The following is an 18,552-nucleotide window of genomic DNA, read 5'->3' as shown; positions in this document are numbered from 1 at the left end:
TGGGCAGCTCCATATAGCGTGATGATAGTTCAGAGCTTATGTATTATTTTTCTTCAGTGATTAAATGCGACTCATACTAGCAGAGTGGATACTTCGAAAGAGGAAGGAGCACGTCAGCCACTTCTTCTATTTTCTCAGTTTTCCACAGAATACACCGCTGAGTTAATTTTAATTCTGCTAATGTGTGTTAGGCATGTGCCTCTTCCGTGTGATGCTAATGTAACAAGGATAAATAAGGCAGCAACGGCCTTCCCTTAAGGAGGACACTGATGCTTTTCTGTCTCTGAAAGGCTTATCTTGTTGTCCCCTTTCCATGGTCAGGTATCAAAGTCAGAAACGTGGATTAATTAATCCATTCAGCAAATAAGCATCTATTAATTTCCAGGCATGGTTCTAGGTGCATTACTGAACAAAATAGAAAAAAACATACTGTTTTTATAGTTTAACATTGCAGTGGCCCTGAGATTTCCACCTCAGTGTGGATAGCAGGGGCTTCCCAGGTGGCTCAGTGGTAAAGAAATCACCTGCTAATGCAGGAGTCCCAGGTTCAGTCCCTGGCTCAGGAAGATCCCTGAGGAGGAAATGGCAGCCCATTCCAGTATTCTTGCCTGGGAGACCCCCCGGGCAGGGGAGCCTGGGGGGCTACAGTCCATAGGGTCAGAAAGAGCTGGACGTGAGTGGGCACACGGGCACACACGTGGACATCACGTTCAGTCTGCTTCAGTGTGGAGTGTGTCACCAGACTCCTTTATTCAGTTGTATACTTCTCATTTCCAAGTCGGTTGGTGATCATTTATTTGTGTTACGGTTTCTCCATATGTGTATAAGGATGCCTCCATACACATACATATTAATACGTATGCACAAACTCTGCCTCACTTGATAGCATTATGTTGGCAACTTCATTGAAAGATAGTATAATCTGCAAATTTTCAAATACTGCTGGGTCATATCCAATATAAAATATTACCTTGAGGCTCTGAAAGACTAAATATGATGCCATACTATTTCATTTTTCACGTTCTTGCCAGAAAACTTTAGTCTTTAATATCAGGCTCACCATAGTGATTTCTTCCTGGATTGTACCTGACTCCGATTTAGAGTTCTTGACCCTATCCCTGACTTGTTGTGGAAGCTTGCATCAGTTAACGTCACACATATAAATCAGTTAAATAATGGTAGGAATAATTATGGTAGATGCAAATAATGATGATAGCTATAATGTAGGATTTTTTAAAATGTGGTATGTTTTTCTGTAGGAATAATATCAGAAAGGCCTACCATTTGTGGTAAATCCAATGACATTCTTATTTCCTTTTACAAGGAGTTATCAATGCAGCACATCTCGTTATTTGCGTATATAGTGCTTTATTCCTATAATGGGTGAAAGGTAAAATAATTATAGTAGGTTTTTTAAAGTAAAATCTAAGGTTAGATTAATGAAAATTTCTCTTGTGCTTTTGGTCATGTCTGTGTGTTTATGTAAACATGGGCTTCCCTGGTGGCTCAGACGGTAAAGCGTCTGCCTGCAATGCAGGAGATCCGGGTTCGATTCCTGGGTCGGGAAGTTCCCCTGGAGAAGGAAATGGCAATCCACTCCAGCACTCTTGCCTGGAGAATCCCATGGACGGAGGAGCCTGGTGGGCTACAGTCCATGGGGTCGCACAGAGTCGGACACGACTGAGCGACTTCACTTTCACTTTCACTTTACCTGCTTCACAGAGTTGGTATAAGGATTAAATGAAATAATCTGTAAAATATTACGATGCCTAGGCATAAGTGCTTAATTAAAAGTTAATTTAGTAGTATAACTGTGTGTCTTCAGTGGTATCTTTATTCATGGTTTTGATTTTGAAAGTTAGAACCATTGTGTTCTTTTCTTTATTATCTCTGTTTAATGTAGGGGAGAACCAGTATTTACTTGGGACCATTTTCTTTGCTCTCTTAAATGACCACACTTCAGTTCTGAGGCTAGTTCTTTGCAAGCCTATTTATTTACACAGCAGCCCCAGTGGGGCAGCTGGTATGTCTGGGGCTGTTCCTTGATGACCACATGTAGACACATGTCTCAATACATTCATGTTCTCTTTCCAGAGAATCTAAGGTATTTGCAAATAGGTTCGATTAATTGATTTTTTTAATGCATAAAAGGCCTAAAGTTAGTAAGTTATTGCATGTTCTCTGAGACTCTACAGAGCTTTCTTTAATAGTTGATCCCAGGTGTGCAAAATTTTGTTTCACAATCTATTAATAGGGCCCATGACTTAGTATTTTCTTGAATTTACTAAATCTTAAGTGTACTGAGATGAAGTTACTTTGTCCAACATTTTATAATTGAAGATGAAAGAATTTCACAGTGAATACCTGTATGCCCACTCTAGATTCCACCATTAACATTTTATACTCCACTTGCTTTATCATATATATTCATCTGTCCATTCCTTTATCTACCTATCAATTCATCTATTTTGCAGGGGTTGTATTTCTGGGGTACTGTTCTTTTTATACTCCATTTTATCATATATATTCATCTGTCCATTCCTTCATCCACCTATCAGCTCATCTTTTTTGCGGGGGTTGTATTTCTGGGGTACTGTTCTTTTTATACTCCACTTGCTTTATCATATATATTCCTCTGTCCATTCCTTCATCCATCTGTCGGTCCATCTTTTTTGCGGGGGTTGTATTTCTGGGGTACTGTCCTTTTGTTAGGTATGTTTTGTGAATATTTTCTTCTCATCTTTTCAGTTTCTTATAGGGCCCTTGAATGAGCATAAGTTTTAAATTTATGATGCCTGATTTCCATCCTATTGAAGTTATCATTTCAAGTTTATATTGGGAGAAATAGATCCCAGACTTCCATAACAATAATCACAATAATTCTAATTATTGAATACTTCAGTCTTTTCAGATGTTTCACTTGTATTATTCAAGTTCTTTTGAGCAGTTCAACCAAAGCTTATTATAGGAAGAAAGGAGTATTCTGCATAGATTTGTTTCTCCAGCCGTAAGATTGAGTATTCTGTGTGTATATCTTCCCCACAATGTTTGCTTTGCATGTGGTGGACATGTAGCATGCATAGGTTAATGATTGATAGGCAGCCATGAATTGCATGATTTTCTTATTTAGGGGTAGCTCTTCCATGAAACCTTGAATGTAAACAAACCTTGACAGCTGTCTGTCTTAGTTAGAGCTGCTAAAGCTGCGATGAATGGTCTATACTAAGCAAAGCACTATTTGTGTTTTCTGTAAGTCAGAGTGTCAGAGAAGCCAGCTATCTCATGCTAACAAATGATTCATCATAACTAGATTTTATACTTCATTGGGAAGATGTTCTTTATGTTCTGCCCTCCAGTTACTTTAAGGGATTGTATGTTCATGCAAAATCTGTCCGTTTTAAGTTCTGTTGAAGGTATTGAACAAGATAATTACAATTTCTTCTAGCTCTATAATTCTTCATTCTATTACACTTCATTTCCAGGCATAGTTTTCTAATACAACATTTTATAAACATAATTATGGTGAATATAAATATATAGTAGAAAATAAATGTTTTTCATTGTTTTTTTAACTCTTTTAAACAGAAAGATGTATTTCAACTAAAAGACATGGAGAAGATTGCTCCCAAAGAAAAAGGCATTAGTAAGTATCAAAGATGTGCCAGAATATTTTGATGGATACCGGTCATCTTTCCTGCGAATCTTTCACTTCATGGAAGCATTAATTTCTAGAGATGAAGAATGTTTGTTAAAGTCCTTATATAATGTTTCTGGGCCATGACCGTGATTCTTGTGTTCAGAGTATCTGCTCTAGGAAAACTAAGGTGGAATATACATGCGTGCCTGTATGCACACACACACACACACATGTATACATACACACAGTTATACACAAGCCCGTTTATGTGTATAATTAACTTCAAAAGAAGTAAAACTGTTCATGTGTGTTCTGGTATTTGTTAAAGGGATTTACCTGCTGTGTTAGTGTTCTAAAGCTGCTGTAACAAATTACCGTAACTTGGTGGCTTAGCACAATGGAGCTTTTATCCTCTCATAGTCCTGGAGGCCAGAAATCTGAAGTAGAGGTGTCAGTGAGGTTGGTTCCTTCTGGAGGCTCAGAGGGAGTTTCCGCTTCACGCTTCTCTACTGGCTTCTGGTAGTTACCAGCAGTGCTTGGCTTAGAGACACATCGTTCTAATCCCTGCCTCTGCCTTCACATGGCCTCCCCCTTTTTCTCTCCCCTCCTGTGTCTTATAAGGACATGTGTCTCTTGGGACCCACCCTAAATCCAGGATGATTTTATCATGAGATCCTTAATTACATCTGTATGGACCCTTTTCCAAATTAAGATTGCATTCAGAGGTTCTGGGGTTTATCTTTTGAGGAGTCACTCTTAACCCATTATATATGATATATATATTTTTTAAACCTTACTTTCTGATTGTATAAGCTATACCTGTTTAACAGATTTGGAAGTTATATAAAGAATATAATGAAAATAACGTTGTTCACAATCCCTCTACTGAGATTGCCCCTTTTTTTAAGCTTTCATGCTGTGTTGGCGTATAGCCAGTTAGCAGGTGGTGGTAGTTTCAGGTGGACAGCAGAGGGACTCAGCCATAGCTACGTGCATGTGCCTGCTCTCCTGCAGACCCCCCGCCGCTCCAGGCTGCCTCATAGCCCTGGGCAGGGCCCCGCCTGCTCTGCAGTGGGCTCCTGCTGGCCATCTGTTTTCAGTGGAACAGTGTGTAGCGGCCAGCGTCAGTTCGCTCTCTGCCTCTGTACCTCTCTGCTTTGTAAGTTCATTTGTATAAGGGGTGTCCTACGATGCTTCTCCTGTCTGACTCACTTCACTCAGTGTAACAGTCTCTAGGTCCATCCATGTCGCTGCAAGGGCGTCATTTCATTTTTTTAATGGCTGGGTAAGATTCCACTGTATAAATGGTAACATGGTATATTATGATGTCTTATTCTTGAGCTTCTGTTTAGCTGTGTTTGTGTTATGTATCTGTCCATTTCTCTGAGAGGAAGCCATGCTGCAAATACCGTTTTGTGTTCATGTATTTTTTCATATAACGTTGTATCGTCTACCTATGTCATTTGCTTTAAAAAAAATGATTTACAGCATCTGCATTTCCTAATATTTTTTCTGTGACCACCCACTGTGCCATAATTTGCTTAGCCCATTAGCTATTGTTGACCATCTAGATGTGTTCCCAAATTTTCTTACTAACGTTAAGATAGGTAGCATGCCATTCTTAATTTTTTTCTAAATGACTTGTTTTTTAGAGTATTTTTAGGTTCACAGCAAAACTGAGAGGAAGGTACAGTGTTTCTCATGTACTCCTGCCCCCCACACATACATAGCTTCCCCTGTTATCAACACCACTCACCATCATGCATTTGTTACAGTCGATGAACCTGCATAGACACGTCATGGCCACACTGAATCCATAGTTCACATTAGTAGTCACTCTTGGTGTGGTGCACTTCTGTGGGTTTGTGCACACGGATCCACCATTACGATATCACATGGAGTATTTTCCCTTCCCTAGAAATCCACTGTGCGCTTCCACCTATTTCATCCCTTCCCTTCCTCTTGCCGAAAACTTTTTTCCACACGTTACTTCATTAGGAAATGTCCCTAGAAATAGAGTAGAAAAAGAGACTTGTATCGTTTCAGGCTTTTTAAATGGATTCTTAAATTGCCTTCAGGAAAGGCTATTATGCTCAAATTCATTTCTCAGAACTGTTATCATTTCTAGAAGTCTTTGACGTTTCAGTTTCTATTTTTTTAATAAATGAGGTTGAATGTTTTGCATTTGGTGGAGATTTTATTTTTTTATTAAATCTTTTAAGTTTTTAATGGATTTTATTCAATTTAAGGGTCTGCTCTAGGGAAAATTAAAATGGACTCTATGGATAATTTCTTGGTATAGTTCTATTAATAAAAAGTAAGAATGGAGACTTCCCTGGTGATTCAGTGGTTAAGAATCTGCCTTGCAATGTAGGGGACTAGGGTTCAATCCCTGCTCGGGGAAGTAAGGTCCCACATGCCTAGGGGCACCCACATGACCAGCCCAACAAATGCAGCCAAATAAACACTTAAAAAAAAAAAAAGTAAGAATTGTCTATGAATTTCAAACATTTGTGAAATATGACTTTGTATTTTTACATGGTATTTTTAAAACTCTTTTCTGATTTTCAGTCTTACCCCTGACTATTAACATCTAGTTTCTTTCTTTCTTTATTGCTTAATTTTTTATAGTAGTTTTAGTTTCCTTAGCAAATAAAGTAATGCATGCTTATTATTGGAAAAAAATAAGAAAAATGGGCAGAAAGAAGGAAATGGAATTTTCCCCCTTAACCGTACCTTCTGCATCTCTGCTGCCACGTTCCTGAACACTGCCTTCTAACCTAGTTTTCTGTACAGTGCGTTTTGGATGTACATGTATCCAAGCCACTAAATACTTTATAAAGTAGATTTAATGAATACATAGTGTATTTATCCAGAATATTCTTTTAAGAGTCCAATTATTGTACTGATTTCCAGGGTTTTGCTATGAAAAACAGTGATTTAGTGAGCATCCTTAAGCATTATTTTCTTTAGCTAAATTTGTGAAAGTGCAATTTCTATGTAAGAGTTATGCATAAATCTGTTCTTGCTACATTTTTCTACCATGTTGAGGAGTACTTACATCTCTGTATCCTTTATTATAATTTTTAGTGTTTTAAGTAGTCAAAAAATCCTATCTCATGCTTTATTTTACATTTCTTCAATTATTAGATGGTTTGACCACTTTTCTTGTATATTGCCCATGCATGTTTTATAGATGCCTATTGATGTATTTTGTTTTTCTCTTGGAGTGTTTGCCTTTTTTGTAATTATTTTTAAAAGCTCCTTATTTATTAACTTATTAACTCAATCTATAATATTTATTGCAAGTGTTTCCCCAGTTATTAGCCTTTAATTTGATATATGATGCGTCTTAATATGAAGTCTTTAAAATTTATCTCTCTTAGCTGCTATGTCAGTAAAAGAAGTCCTTCAAAGCTTGGTTGATGATGGTATGGTTGACTGTGAGAGAATTGGAACATCTAATTATTATTGGGCTTTTCCAAGTAAAGCTCTTCACGCCAGGAAACGTAAGTTGGAGGTTCTGGATTCTCAGGTAGGCCACCACAATTTAAAATAATAGATTTGTTTTTTAAGAAAGAAATTTGTTGTATTTAATCCTCTTCCTATTTAGTGGTTTCTGTTAAATTTTTAACGTGCATTATTTGACTCACAGTCTAAAGATAATCAAAATCTCATTTTTTCCAAGGGGAGCGAAGACCTTCGAATGTTCTAACTCTCATCTTACATGCCATGATATTGTTTTCTAGTATTTTATTTCTTTTTAGGTTTACAGAAAAATTAATGGGTGGGTACAGAGAGTTCCCAAATACACCCATGACCCTGCAACCAAATACGCAGTTTCCTTTGTTATTCACATCCAGTATTAGTGTGATACAGCGGTCACAGTTGACGAGCCAGTGGTGATACCTTAGTATTCCCTAAAGTCCCTAGTTTACATTAGAGGTTCATTCTTTGTGTTGTGCCTTCTGAGTTTTGACAAATCTACGGACGTCATGTATCAAACATAATAGCATCATGCAGTGTAGTTCACGGCCCTAAAAATCTCCTTTGCTTTGCTTATTCCTCCGTCCTTTTCTCTCCTCTAGCCCCGAGCAACAACATATTTTTAAGGTCTCTAAAGTTTCGCTTTTTCCAGAATGTCATCTGGTTGGAATCATTATACTCTACAGGCTTTTCAGAAGAAAGAAGACTGGTTTTTTTCACTTAGTAGTGTGCATTTTAAGTTTCCTCCATGTCTTTTGGTGGCTTGGTAGCTCATTTCTTTTGACTGATGAATAATATTCCATCCCATTGTACATACCACAGTTTGTTTACTCATTCAGCTATTAAAGGAGCTCTTGGTTGTTTCCAAGAGTGTAGTTCAAGATTCCATCACATTTTGATGAGCTATTTTGTATCCTTTACAAGACTGATGGCATGAATTATCATGTAGAACTTAGAATGCAGTGGTCCCCCCCTTATCTGGGGAAATACATGCCAAGACCCCCAGTGGATGCCTGAAACCATGGGAAGTCCTGATTCCTACACATGCTACATTTTTTCTTATGTATACATACCTGTGACGCAGTTTAACTTAGAAATTAGGCACAGTAAGATATGAAAAACAACTGGTTGTGAAATAGAACAGCTACAGCAATAACAATGTGAATGTGGTCTCTCTCTCCAAACATCCTACTGTGCAGATTTAGTGCCCTTTCCATCTTCATGAAGCCCTTGTCATGCCCTGGGGCTGTATCTTTTGCAGTTTGAGGTGCAACAGCAGAACTAGCCCAAATTTCTTTTGCCTTCTTCACAGTGTCATGGAGAGAGGTCTTTGCAAGCTCAGCATACGATTTTTTTCTTTCCTTATTAAGAACTTTGTCCTTTTCACTTAAAAGAAGCTCTTTGCAGCTTCTCTTGAGCATATCTGAGCTGCGTGCATCAGCACTCTTGTGCTTTGGAGCCGTTATCAAGTAGAATAACGGTCACGTGAGCACAGGGTCTGTGATACCATGACAGTAACCCCACAGCCAGCACGACTGCTAAGTGAGTAACAGGCAGGATACGCTGCACGGAGGAGTGACTCATGTCCCATGTGGGATGGAGCAGGACGGGGCAAGGTTTCATCACGCTACTCAGAATAGCACACAATTTAAGACTTCTGAACTGTTTATTTCTGGAATTTTCCATCTGATATTTTCGCACTATACTTGACCACAGGTAACTGAAACCGTGGGAACTGAAACCACAGATAAAAGGGGACTCTACTATATAGGCAAACGGTGAAATTTTAGGGAAAGTACTGTGGACTTTTTTTGGGAAGGGAGGAAGAATCCTGATTTTCTGGAAGGTAACAGTAACACGAAAAGTTAATTAACAGTAGTAAATTAATTTCTGTCTGAAGGTTGTGTGAGATTGTGTTTATTCACAGGAAAATCCTCCTGAAACACCACTTTTTAAAATGATGCTCCTGTGTTCAACTTTATGGTGAACCATAAAGTCAGTGTTCTTAATTACAAGCAACACAAACTAGCTGTGGTTGACATTAGCAGAAAATAAATTTATTAAAAGATGTAAGATGGACTTGCAGAATCACTGGGAAGGATGGACACAGTTCTAAAAGTAGGCAGGAACTGAGGGAAGGTACACAGCCAAACTCCTACCAGGACATACCATGAAGCCTTTCTGGTGAGGATACTGCTGCTTCAAACATTGCACCCAACTTGGCATTGCTGACCTCAGAAGATAACCTCAGGTTTATGTGTGTGTGTGTGTGTGTGTGTGTGTATTCTTTTTCAGATTCTTTTCCCTTACAGTTTATTACACAGTAAGACCTTGTTGTTTATGATGCTACATTTTTTCCCTGCTAGGAAATAACATACGTATTCAGCACTCAGCAGTTTTTTTAACTTATGCAATTAAAACTTTATATAAGGTGATTTCTTTTTAGGCCTAATTACATTTTCCTGTCTTCATGTTTTTTGGTTCTTGTTATCTCCTTTGAAAATTCCCTCGTCTTTCCTTTCTACTTAGTTCTAAATGTCTCTCCTCAGAAGCTTTCTCAAGCTCCCTTAGCTTACTGTGTTCTTGCCCTTCTCTAAACTCCTGTAGTATTTTTGGTCTTACCATAAATAAAATGTACAGCTTTGGCAACTATTTCTGGTTGTCCAATAAACATTGTCCTCTTTTTCATTACTAAGAACACGTTACTATGTTGAAGGAGCGAAAAACCTTAATCTTCCCAGATTCCCTTGCATCTGTGAATGGCAGTGGGAGATTTGGTGAATGAGATGTAAGTGAAGAGAGGCTGTGCGGTTTCTGGGAGAATGTTCACTTTCATGGTAAAGGCAGAGCCCTTCCTTCCTCTTTTCCACAATGTGGCCCTGAGATCACACTGTGCCGATGTTCCTAGGAATGGCCGGGCCTGAGTTGACAGGGCTTGGGTCCCCGGAGGCGTTTTGACACGCTGCACGAGCCTTGGACTGCCTCACTTCTGGACTTCACGTTGCATAAGAAAATTAAGCTGGTTCATCTAGTTTTAGTCAAATACTCTCTTTGTATTCTAAAAGGATGTATTCTAGGTGGATAAATTTGCTTTAAATTTTTTTTTTTTAATTTAAATGTGACTTAGCTCTTGTATTACCTATTGCTGTGGAACAGAACTGCATGCCCCAAAACTTCATGACTTAAAGAAACAGACATTAGTGTCTCACCATTTCTGTGGGTCAGGAATCCAGGCGTGGTTTAGTTAGACTCAGAGCTCCTGTGAGGGGGCTTCCCTGGTGGTCCAGTGGTTAAGCATCTGTCTTCCAGTGCAGGGGACGCAGGTTCAGTCCCTGGTCTGAGAAGGTCCCACACGCTGAGGAGCAACTAAGCCTGTGCCACAGGAGAGTCAGTGCGCCGCCAGAAAGAGCCGCGTGATGCAGCAGAGGTCGTGTGTGCCACCGCTGAGGCCTGGCAAAGCCAAATAAATACATATTAAAAAAGAAAGAGTCTCGCATGAGGCTGTGATCAGACTTGGCCAGGGCTCCGTTCTCATCGGAAGGCACGTCTGGGAGATTTACCTCTGAACTCAGTCTTAGCGGCTATTGGATTTAGTTCCTTGCTGGCTGTTGGGCTGAGATCTTCAGTTCCTGGAAGTCTGTTGGGCTGGTGGCCTGGACTCCTTGGTAGTGTTTAGCACCTCCCTCCCTCCTCGAATCGTGGTTTCTCCATAGGACAGCCCACGGTGTGGCAGCAGCCTTCCCTCACAGCAGATGTGCGTGGAGAGTCCGAGACAGAAGCCACAGGGGTGGTTGTAACTTAATCTTGGAAGTGACTCACCTCTGCCTCACTTTGTTCCCTAGAAACAGATCATTAAATTCAGTTCACACTGAGGGAGAGATTATACATGGGCATAAATACCAAGAGACAAGGATCACTGGGACCATCTTAAAGGATACAGACCACAAATTTTTCATTGTTCTAACTTCTCAAATGTATAAATCTTTTTATTTTTATTTTTTTAAATAGCTTTATTGAGGAATAATTGACATACCAAAACCATATTTAAAGTTTATAAACTGTTAAGTGTTGACATACGTGTACATCAGTGGAACCATCACCATAATCAAGCTAAAGAGAGTACCCTTCACCCCTAGAATTTATTCGTTCCCATTCTCTCCTGCCTAGCCCCAATCCCTGACACGCACTGCTTCCCTTGCCCCGTTCCTCAGGCAACTGCTGATGTACTTTCTGTCGTTATACGTTAGTTTACATTTCCTAGCTTCCCTGGTGGCTCAGATGGTAAAGCGTCTGCCTGCAGTGTGGGAGACCCAGGTTCGATCCCTGGATTGGGAAGATCTCCTGGAGAAGGAAATGGCAACCCACTCCAGTACTCTTGCCTGGAGAATCCCATGCATGGAGGAGCCTGGTAGACTACAGTCCATGGGGTCTCAAAGAGTTGGACACAACTGAGCGGCTTCACTTTCACTTTCACTTTATATTTCCTAGAATTTCATATCAGTGAATCATGCGGTACTCTTCCTGCCTTCTTCTACTCAGCATAACTAAGATGTATCCATGTTGCTGTATATATTGCTCATACATCTTTATTGCTCAGTGGTATTTCGTTGTGTAGATGTACAGCAGTTGTTTACCTGTTGAGGGACATTAGGGGCTTTGTTTTAGTTTCGAGTTATTAGAAATAAAGCTTCGATGAATATGTATATATGTTTTTGTATGGACATATGTTTTCATTTATATTGGGTAAATACCTAGGAACAGAAAGCCTGGATCATATGGTAGGAGTCTGATTAGCTTTCTAAGAGGTTGCCAGATGGTGTTCCAAAGTGTCTTCGTTCCTCCCAGCAGTGTGTGTGTTCTGGTCTCTCCATATGCTCGTCGATACTTGGGATGACACCCCTTCTAGTGAGTGTGTAGTGATACCTTGTAATTTCCATTTCCCCAGGTTGGTTCTTCGCACAGTCTAGATACAAATCCTTTATCAGATAAACGCTTTCCAAATGTTTTCTCCCAGTCTCTGGTTGTCTTCTCATTTACTTACCTGTGTTTAGAAAAGCCGATATTTTTAGTTCTGGGGAAGTCCAGTTTATCTATCAACTTGTTTCTTTATGGTTAGTGTTTCTGGTGATGTTATCTTACCTTCTTCCAGACAGTTACTCATGCCTGAAATTAGGCCTAGCAAGTGCCAATTAAGCATTTCTTTTTTGACTTTGTAAACCAGAGATAATCTGGAGCAATGTGTGTTTTTTATTTGTTTGCCTCTGGATTTAGCATAATTCTATTTAGCAAGTGAAGGCGTTTTGCAAAAAATGTAAGCAAGAGATTCTTGCTAGTATAATGAGTCTATTTTTAATAAGTGAACTTAATATCATTGTTTATTCTCAATAAGGGATAGGGTGTTCTAATTAGTTTCTGTCAATATTTTCCTCTCCCTGCTGGTTTGAAAGTTGGGATCCAGTGTTTTTTGTGACATACTCCTGTTCCCGATGCCCCATTTACAAGCTGGAGATCAAAACTTGATCTCACACACTTCCTCCAGCAGTCACAGTTCAAGTCGGAGGCCACCACAGAAGTAGTAGGTCCTGTACCTTCTGTTCTCAGTTCTGCAGAGTGAGATTTCGACATGTCATTCATAAGAGATTGATAGCATTTGGCATTTGCAGTAAATAACTTTTTTAAAAAAAGCAAAAACTCAGTACCATTTCACTGACCTAAACCTACTTTATTTTTGCACTGAAATTTGAGAAGGAATGCCAGTATCATACTATGCCCCTCAACTATGGTTCTGAAGAGAGCTTATCATTTTAGAGAAACAGTAAAGCTTAATGGGAAGAGAAGTAGTTAGAAATCAAAGATGGATTGAAATCACAGTTTTAACTTTTTGCTAGTTGTAAGGATCTTGGAAAAGTTTCTTAAGCTTTTAAAGCCTTAAAATTTCCCAAATTTGTAAAAAAAAGAAGAGAGAGAGAGAGAATTATACTTACTTCAGAGGGTTGTGTGGATTAAGTGGTATATGTGAAGGGCCAGTGTGCACAGGCACTGTGTATGGCGGCTGGAGGTTTGACTAAATTAGTGCTCATCCAGGAGTATATACTCTTGTTTGTTCATTCAGAAAGAATATTTGAGGGTCTACTATGTGCAAAACATTTTACCAGACACTGGAGGTAATTCAAAAAAGTAGAAATCAAAATCTTTACATGCTTTACTCAGAAAGAACCTGTAGCCTGTGCTGAAGGTAAGATGCATACCCATGAAAGAGGCAAATGGAGAGTGAAAAGTGGTAAGTGGCTGACTGCCGCCAGATGAGCGATAGAGATTAGAAGTGTTGCAAGAGGTCATGGGCTTTATATATAGAAGTCACTGTTAATGTTGAATTGAAGCAGATTCCAAATTCAGGGTTGCACTGCAAGATCAGTTTGTTCAACATATTGCCAAAATAAAATGTTAACTTCTTTTGAGTTCCTTGTTAATTACTTCCAGATTAGAGAGTAGGAGCTCTTAGTTCCCCCCACCACCCCCATCATTCTGTTTGCTTTGGTTCTGCCAGTGATTCCAATTAAGTACAGGAATGTACTTGTCTCTTGAGAATGGGCGTTTTTTTGCAAGTCTGAAAATTAAATCAGGAAACATTTTTCTCTCTTGCCTTTAGGTTGTATCTGTTGATCAGTATTAAAGGCAGTCTAAAAAAGCCTCATGGTTATAATTTATGTTTCTCTTTAGATATTTTCTGAGATAGCAAAGAAGCTATCAACTGCGTGTGGATTGCGTTAACTGCTTCTACAGAAACAATATGCGCCTCCTCTGTATATGTGTGGTACCAAGTCCTTTGAGCAATATAAAAAATGATAAAATGTGTGTTTCGTGTTGAGATAATTTATATTGGTAAGGCAAGATAAATACTTTATACAGTTAATTAACTTTTAACGAAAAGACATTGTTAATTAACTTTTATGAAAAAGAAGTGTATGTAGTTGAGGGAGACTTCCTAGAAATGATTTCTGAGCCGAAAGTTGCCCGAGTGTAGATGGAGGGAGGAGATTACTGAGGGGCACAGAGGGAGCCACTGATGCTCTTGATGATGATAGCCGGGCTTTACTGAGCAGCCAGCCAGGGAGTTTTAGGAGTTTGTCTTAGTCCATCAGGCTGCTATAACAAAATACCACGGATGTGGTAGCTTATAAACAACAGGAGTTTGCTTCTCATGGTTCTGGAGGCTGGGCGTGAATGAGAGTCAGCAGAAACAAAGGTGTGAGGTAGTCTGGGTGAGAGCAGCCCACTGGCTCAGCCTCACTGGTGCTGCTGTGACTCTGTGGCGGTTTTTCACTGACGCCTCCTTGTTTAAAGGGTCAGAGCTATGGAACTCATGCTCTTTCTCTTGTTTTCTTGCTCTGCTGAGACCTTCCTTAGTTCTTCATCCAAGTTCTGATTTGCAACCCATTTATTACTAGTGGAAGGTAGTTTGGGGGTCAGGTTTTTGATTTATGACCAGCATTTCATTTTGAAATCCACACTGAATTGGATTTCAGACCCAGGGTATGGGTTTGGGGAGACACTAAGAGATTCTCAGGATAATTTTTTTTTAATTTTACCAATTTTTAGAAATGAGTACAGATCTTCCTCTACTTCTTACGGTGGGGTTATGCTGTCAACCCCATGGGAAGTTAAAACTGTTTTAGGTCAAAAAATGCATTTAATACACCTAACCCACCAAGCATCATAGTTTAGCCCAGCCTATCTTATAAGGGCTCAGAACATTTAAACATTAGCCTACAGTTGGGCAAAATCATCTGTCACAAAGACTTTTATAATAAAGTGTTGAATATCTTATATAATTTATTGAATGCTGAAAGTGAACAACAAAATGTTGTCTGGGTACAGAGTGGTTGTCAGTGTGTTGGTTGCGTACCTTGGTGGTGACGCGGCTGAACGGGAGCTGTGGCTCACTGCCTGTGTCCAGCGTGCAGCGTCACGGGGAGCGTGTACTGCCTGTCACTAGACCAGGACAAGAACCGAAATCCAAGTTCCAAATATGGTTTCTGCTGAATGTGGACTGCTTTTGCACCATCATAAAGGTGTAAAATCGTTCAGTCAAAACATCGTAAGTTGGGAACCATCAGTACATAAAATCATTTGTTGCTAAAACTGAATGGGCAAAGAATAGGTCCACTCGAGCTGTGTGGACAACTTGAAATATTTTTGAATAAAAATAGGTGTTACCTCTATTGAAATTCGTTCAGTTCGGTAAATGTATAGTGAATGCTTGCTGTGGCAGGTGTTGTGACTGAGAGGGCTAATGGTGAGTGAGGTTGCTCTGGTCCTCCAGGACCTCACTGCCTGGTGAGGAGAGACCCCGGTCAACAGACCCCTGCCACACGGTGGGATAATGTACAGCATGGGGGAGGATGGTAGAGGGTGAACGTTCTGCTGAGGAAAGGCTTTACAGTTAAGGAAGGAGATGTTTAGGTTTGTTCTGGAAAGATGTGTGAGTCCAGAAGGGAGGTGAGGGTAAAGGACATGCTGGGCACAGAGACCCATATGTTAAAGTAGTGGAGCACAGTGACTTACAAGATGGACTCTAGACCCAGCCTCTAGACTCAAATCCTCCTTCTTCCATTTAGTAGAAACGTCTTGTGTCTCTGTTCTCTCTGCTAAGTGGTCCTAGTATTTCCTACTTCACAGGTTGCTTGTGACAATTAAATGTGCTGTGTATAACTGCCTACAACAATGACTAATCCATAGCAAGTGCTTTAGCTTGTCATTATATGCCAAGGCTGGATAGATATGTATAGAACTGCATGATATATGAGAAAATCTGGAGTTGTTTTGTACTGCTAAGTTGAATGTGAGGGGTGAATGTTGTTACTGTTCAGTCGCTAAGTCATGTCCAACTCTTGCGACCCCATGGACTTAAAACTCACTGGGATCTACTGCCCTTGTGATTTCCCAAGCAAGAATACTGGAGTGGGTTCCCCATTTCCTTTTCCAGGGGATCTTCCTGACCTAGGGATCAAATTTGCGCCTCCTCCATTGGCAGACAGATTCTTTACCAATGACCCACCAGGGAAGCCTGCTAACGAAGGGCTCTGTGTATGAAGCTGAAGGATTTTGAGTAGGGAAGTGAGATGATCAGAGCCTTATTTAAGAAAGATGCTCCTGTTGCCAGTATGGAGGCCACGTAGGGCTATGCACTGTGAAACTACCCAGCTAGTGGCTGTCCCAGGCCCACTCTGCTCCAGATAAAAGGACTTCTTTGCACCTCCTGTGCCACGGTGGTATGGATGGTACCCGTGGGGCTGCTTCCTCCCGGGGTTCTAGATCGAAAGTGATAGATTTTCTCTATTCCTATGCCCTCCAGGTTTTCCAGGGGCTCTGCAGTTGCACTCCTGTTTCTGTAGTGGTAGCTAATCGTACAGTACCGGAGAGGGTAAATCAGGGCCCTTCCCAGAAACTCTCAGCAGTGTCTAACGTTCTTCCTTTCCTCCTACACTCTCCCGCGGCTTCTGTCTTCAGTGTGTCGTTTGAAGAGGACAGAACAGGACTGGTTCTGGCTGGTCTGATATTTTTCTGGTGTAAACCTAGACTTTGACTTTTGAAAGAACAAAAAGAAAAAAATCTCATGGTTCCGCTGTGTGCTGTCCCTGAAGTTTGTTCAGGCGTGGCTAGAGCAGTTATTGCTCCTGTCATATTTACAGACCTCTCTCCTGTATTAGGTGTGTGTCCCAAACATAAGGTAAAAGCCATGTCTTCAGTTTTCTCTCCCCCAAACCTAATACTAATCCTAAGTAGGCATTTAATCATGTAAACTTAAATGAGTGAATGAACACAGCAGACAACTAACCAGCTTCTAAACCATCTTATCAGCCTGTAAGTTGATGTTTAATAAAAATGTTTGATAAAGAATGCTTTTGTCTAGAAATAAATGGAATATCTGACTAACAGTGGCTTAAATAAATGGAAGTTTATCTTTCTCACATTAAGTTAAGAGGTAGGTATCTGTTAATGTTGATCAGTGTCTCAGTGGTATCTGTCTGCATCTTTGGGGTCCATTATGGTTATGAGATGGCCAGCATAGCTACTCTTGTCATAGCTGAAGAATGGTATGGCAGAGGGGAGAGGGAAGTTACAGGAATGTTGTCTCTTAACAGGAATATGAAAGAAAACTTTCTCAGACCTCTCCAACAGACTTTGGCTTCAATCTGTAGACTGAAACAGTGTCTCTCTACACTGTGGTTTCCTCTCTGTAGAGGAAACTAGGAGTGGAAGTGGGTAAGGAAGGAAGGAGGTTGGGAATGGCTTAGAGGAGTCAGTCAACCACAAGGACTGTAGGCCTAGTGTTATAAATAGGATGCCACTTTATGAGAGTGTAGCGTTCTGTACCTGCAGCACAGCTGATCAGATAGTAGTGTTTGATGGTAATGTAGTCTGTTCTCAGTGAATACGTGAGCTGTACAGAAAACATTCTGCTTTATCACTGACTTTTTTCCCTTTGGTTGCAGGGGTGATGCAGGGCATCAACAAAATAATATTTGTATTTTGATGTTTCCTTTCAATAGAGAAATACTTGGCCAATTTCTTACTTTTATAGATAATCCCTTTTTTTTGCTATTTTTGATGTGAAAGTGAAAGTCGCTCAGTCGTGTCCCAACTCTTTGTGACCTGATGTACTGGGGCCTGCCAGGCTCCTCTGTCTATGGAATTCTCCTGGCAAGAATACTGGAGTGGATAGCTGTTCCTTCTCCAGAGGATCTTCCCAAGCCAGGGATTGAACCCAGGTCTTCTGCATTGCAGGCAGATTCTTCACTGTCTGAGCCACCAGGGAAGCTGTACAAATATATTTTTGTTGATGTATCTTCACATTTTGTCTACTGAGATTTTTCTTTTAAAAAAAGTATCAGAGACTCTTATTTGTTTTAGAAATTTTAGTTTCTTCATTGAAAGGTTTTTCTTTATTAAAAATACCATTTATTCGCATCCTTTGTTTCATAGCACTAATGTTAAGTAACTATGCTGTATAGCTCGAAATGTAGTTTTTTATAAAGACATTTTTAAAATCTATTTTTGGCTGTGCTGGGTCTTTGTTGTTGCAGGCGGGCTTGCTCTAGTTGTGGTGAGCAGGGACTAATCTATGAAAATATATTTATAATATATAAATATAAAGGACTATAAAGAAAGCTGAGCGCCGAAGAATTGATGCTTTTGAACTGTGGTGTTGGAGAGGACTCTTGAGAGTCCCTTGGACTGCAAGGAGATCCAACCAGTCCATTCTGAAGGAGATCCAACCAGTCCATTCTGAGGGAGATCAGTCCTGGGTGTTCATTGGAAGGACTGATGCTGAAGCTGAAACTCCAGTACTTTGGCCACCTGATGTGAAGAACTGACTCAATGGAAAAGGCCCTGATGCTGAGAAAGATTGAAGTCGTGAGGAGAAG

The 18,552-nt window shown here is 40.1% G+C and overlaps 1 protein-coding gene across 1 annotated transcript in view; it reads left to right on the top strand.

The window, feature by feature from the left end:
* MND1 (meiotic nuclear divisions 1) overlaps nt 1-18,552 on the top strand; it is a 77,763-nt gene that overhangs the window by 7,150 nt on the left and 52,061 nt on the right. Inside the window, exons 3-4 of the mRNA XM_052655047.1 lie at nt 3,586-3,643; nt 7,024-7,172. Of these exons, the coding sequence (XP_052511007.1) occupies nt 3,586-3,643; nt 7,024-7,172 (207 nt within the window). The remainder of the gene's footprint in view (nt 1-3,585; nt 3,644-7,023; nt 7,173-18,552) is intronic.

The sequence above is a fragment of the Budorcas taxicolor genome, chromosome 17 (assembly GCF_023091745.1).
Source record: "Budorcas taxicolor isolate Tak-1 chromosome 17, Takin1.1, whole genome shotgun sequence".
In the NCBI taxonomy this organism is placed as follows: domain Eukaryota; kingdom Metazoa; phylum Chordata; class Mammalia; order Artiodactyla; family Bovidae; genus Budorcas; species Budorcas taxicolor.
This window is presented reverse-complemented; position numbering and strand designations above follow the sequence as displayed.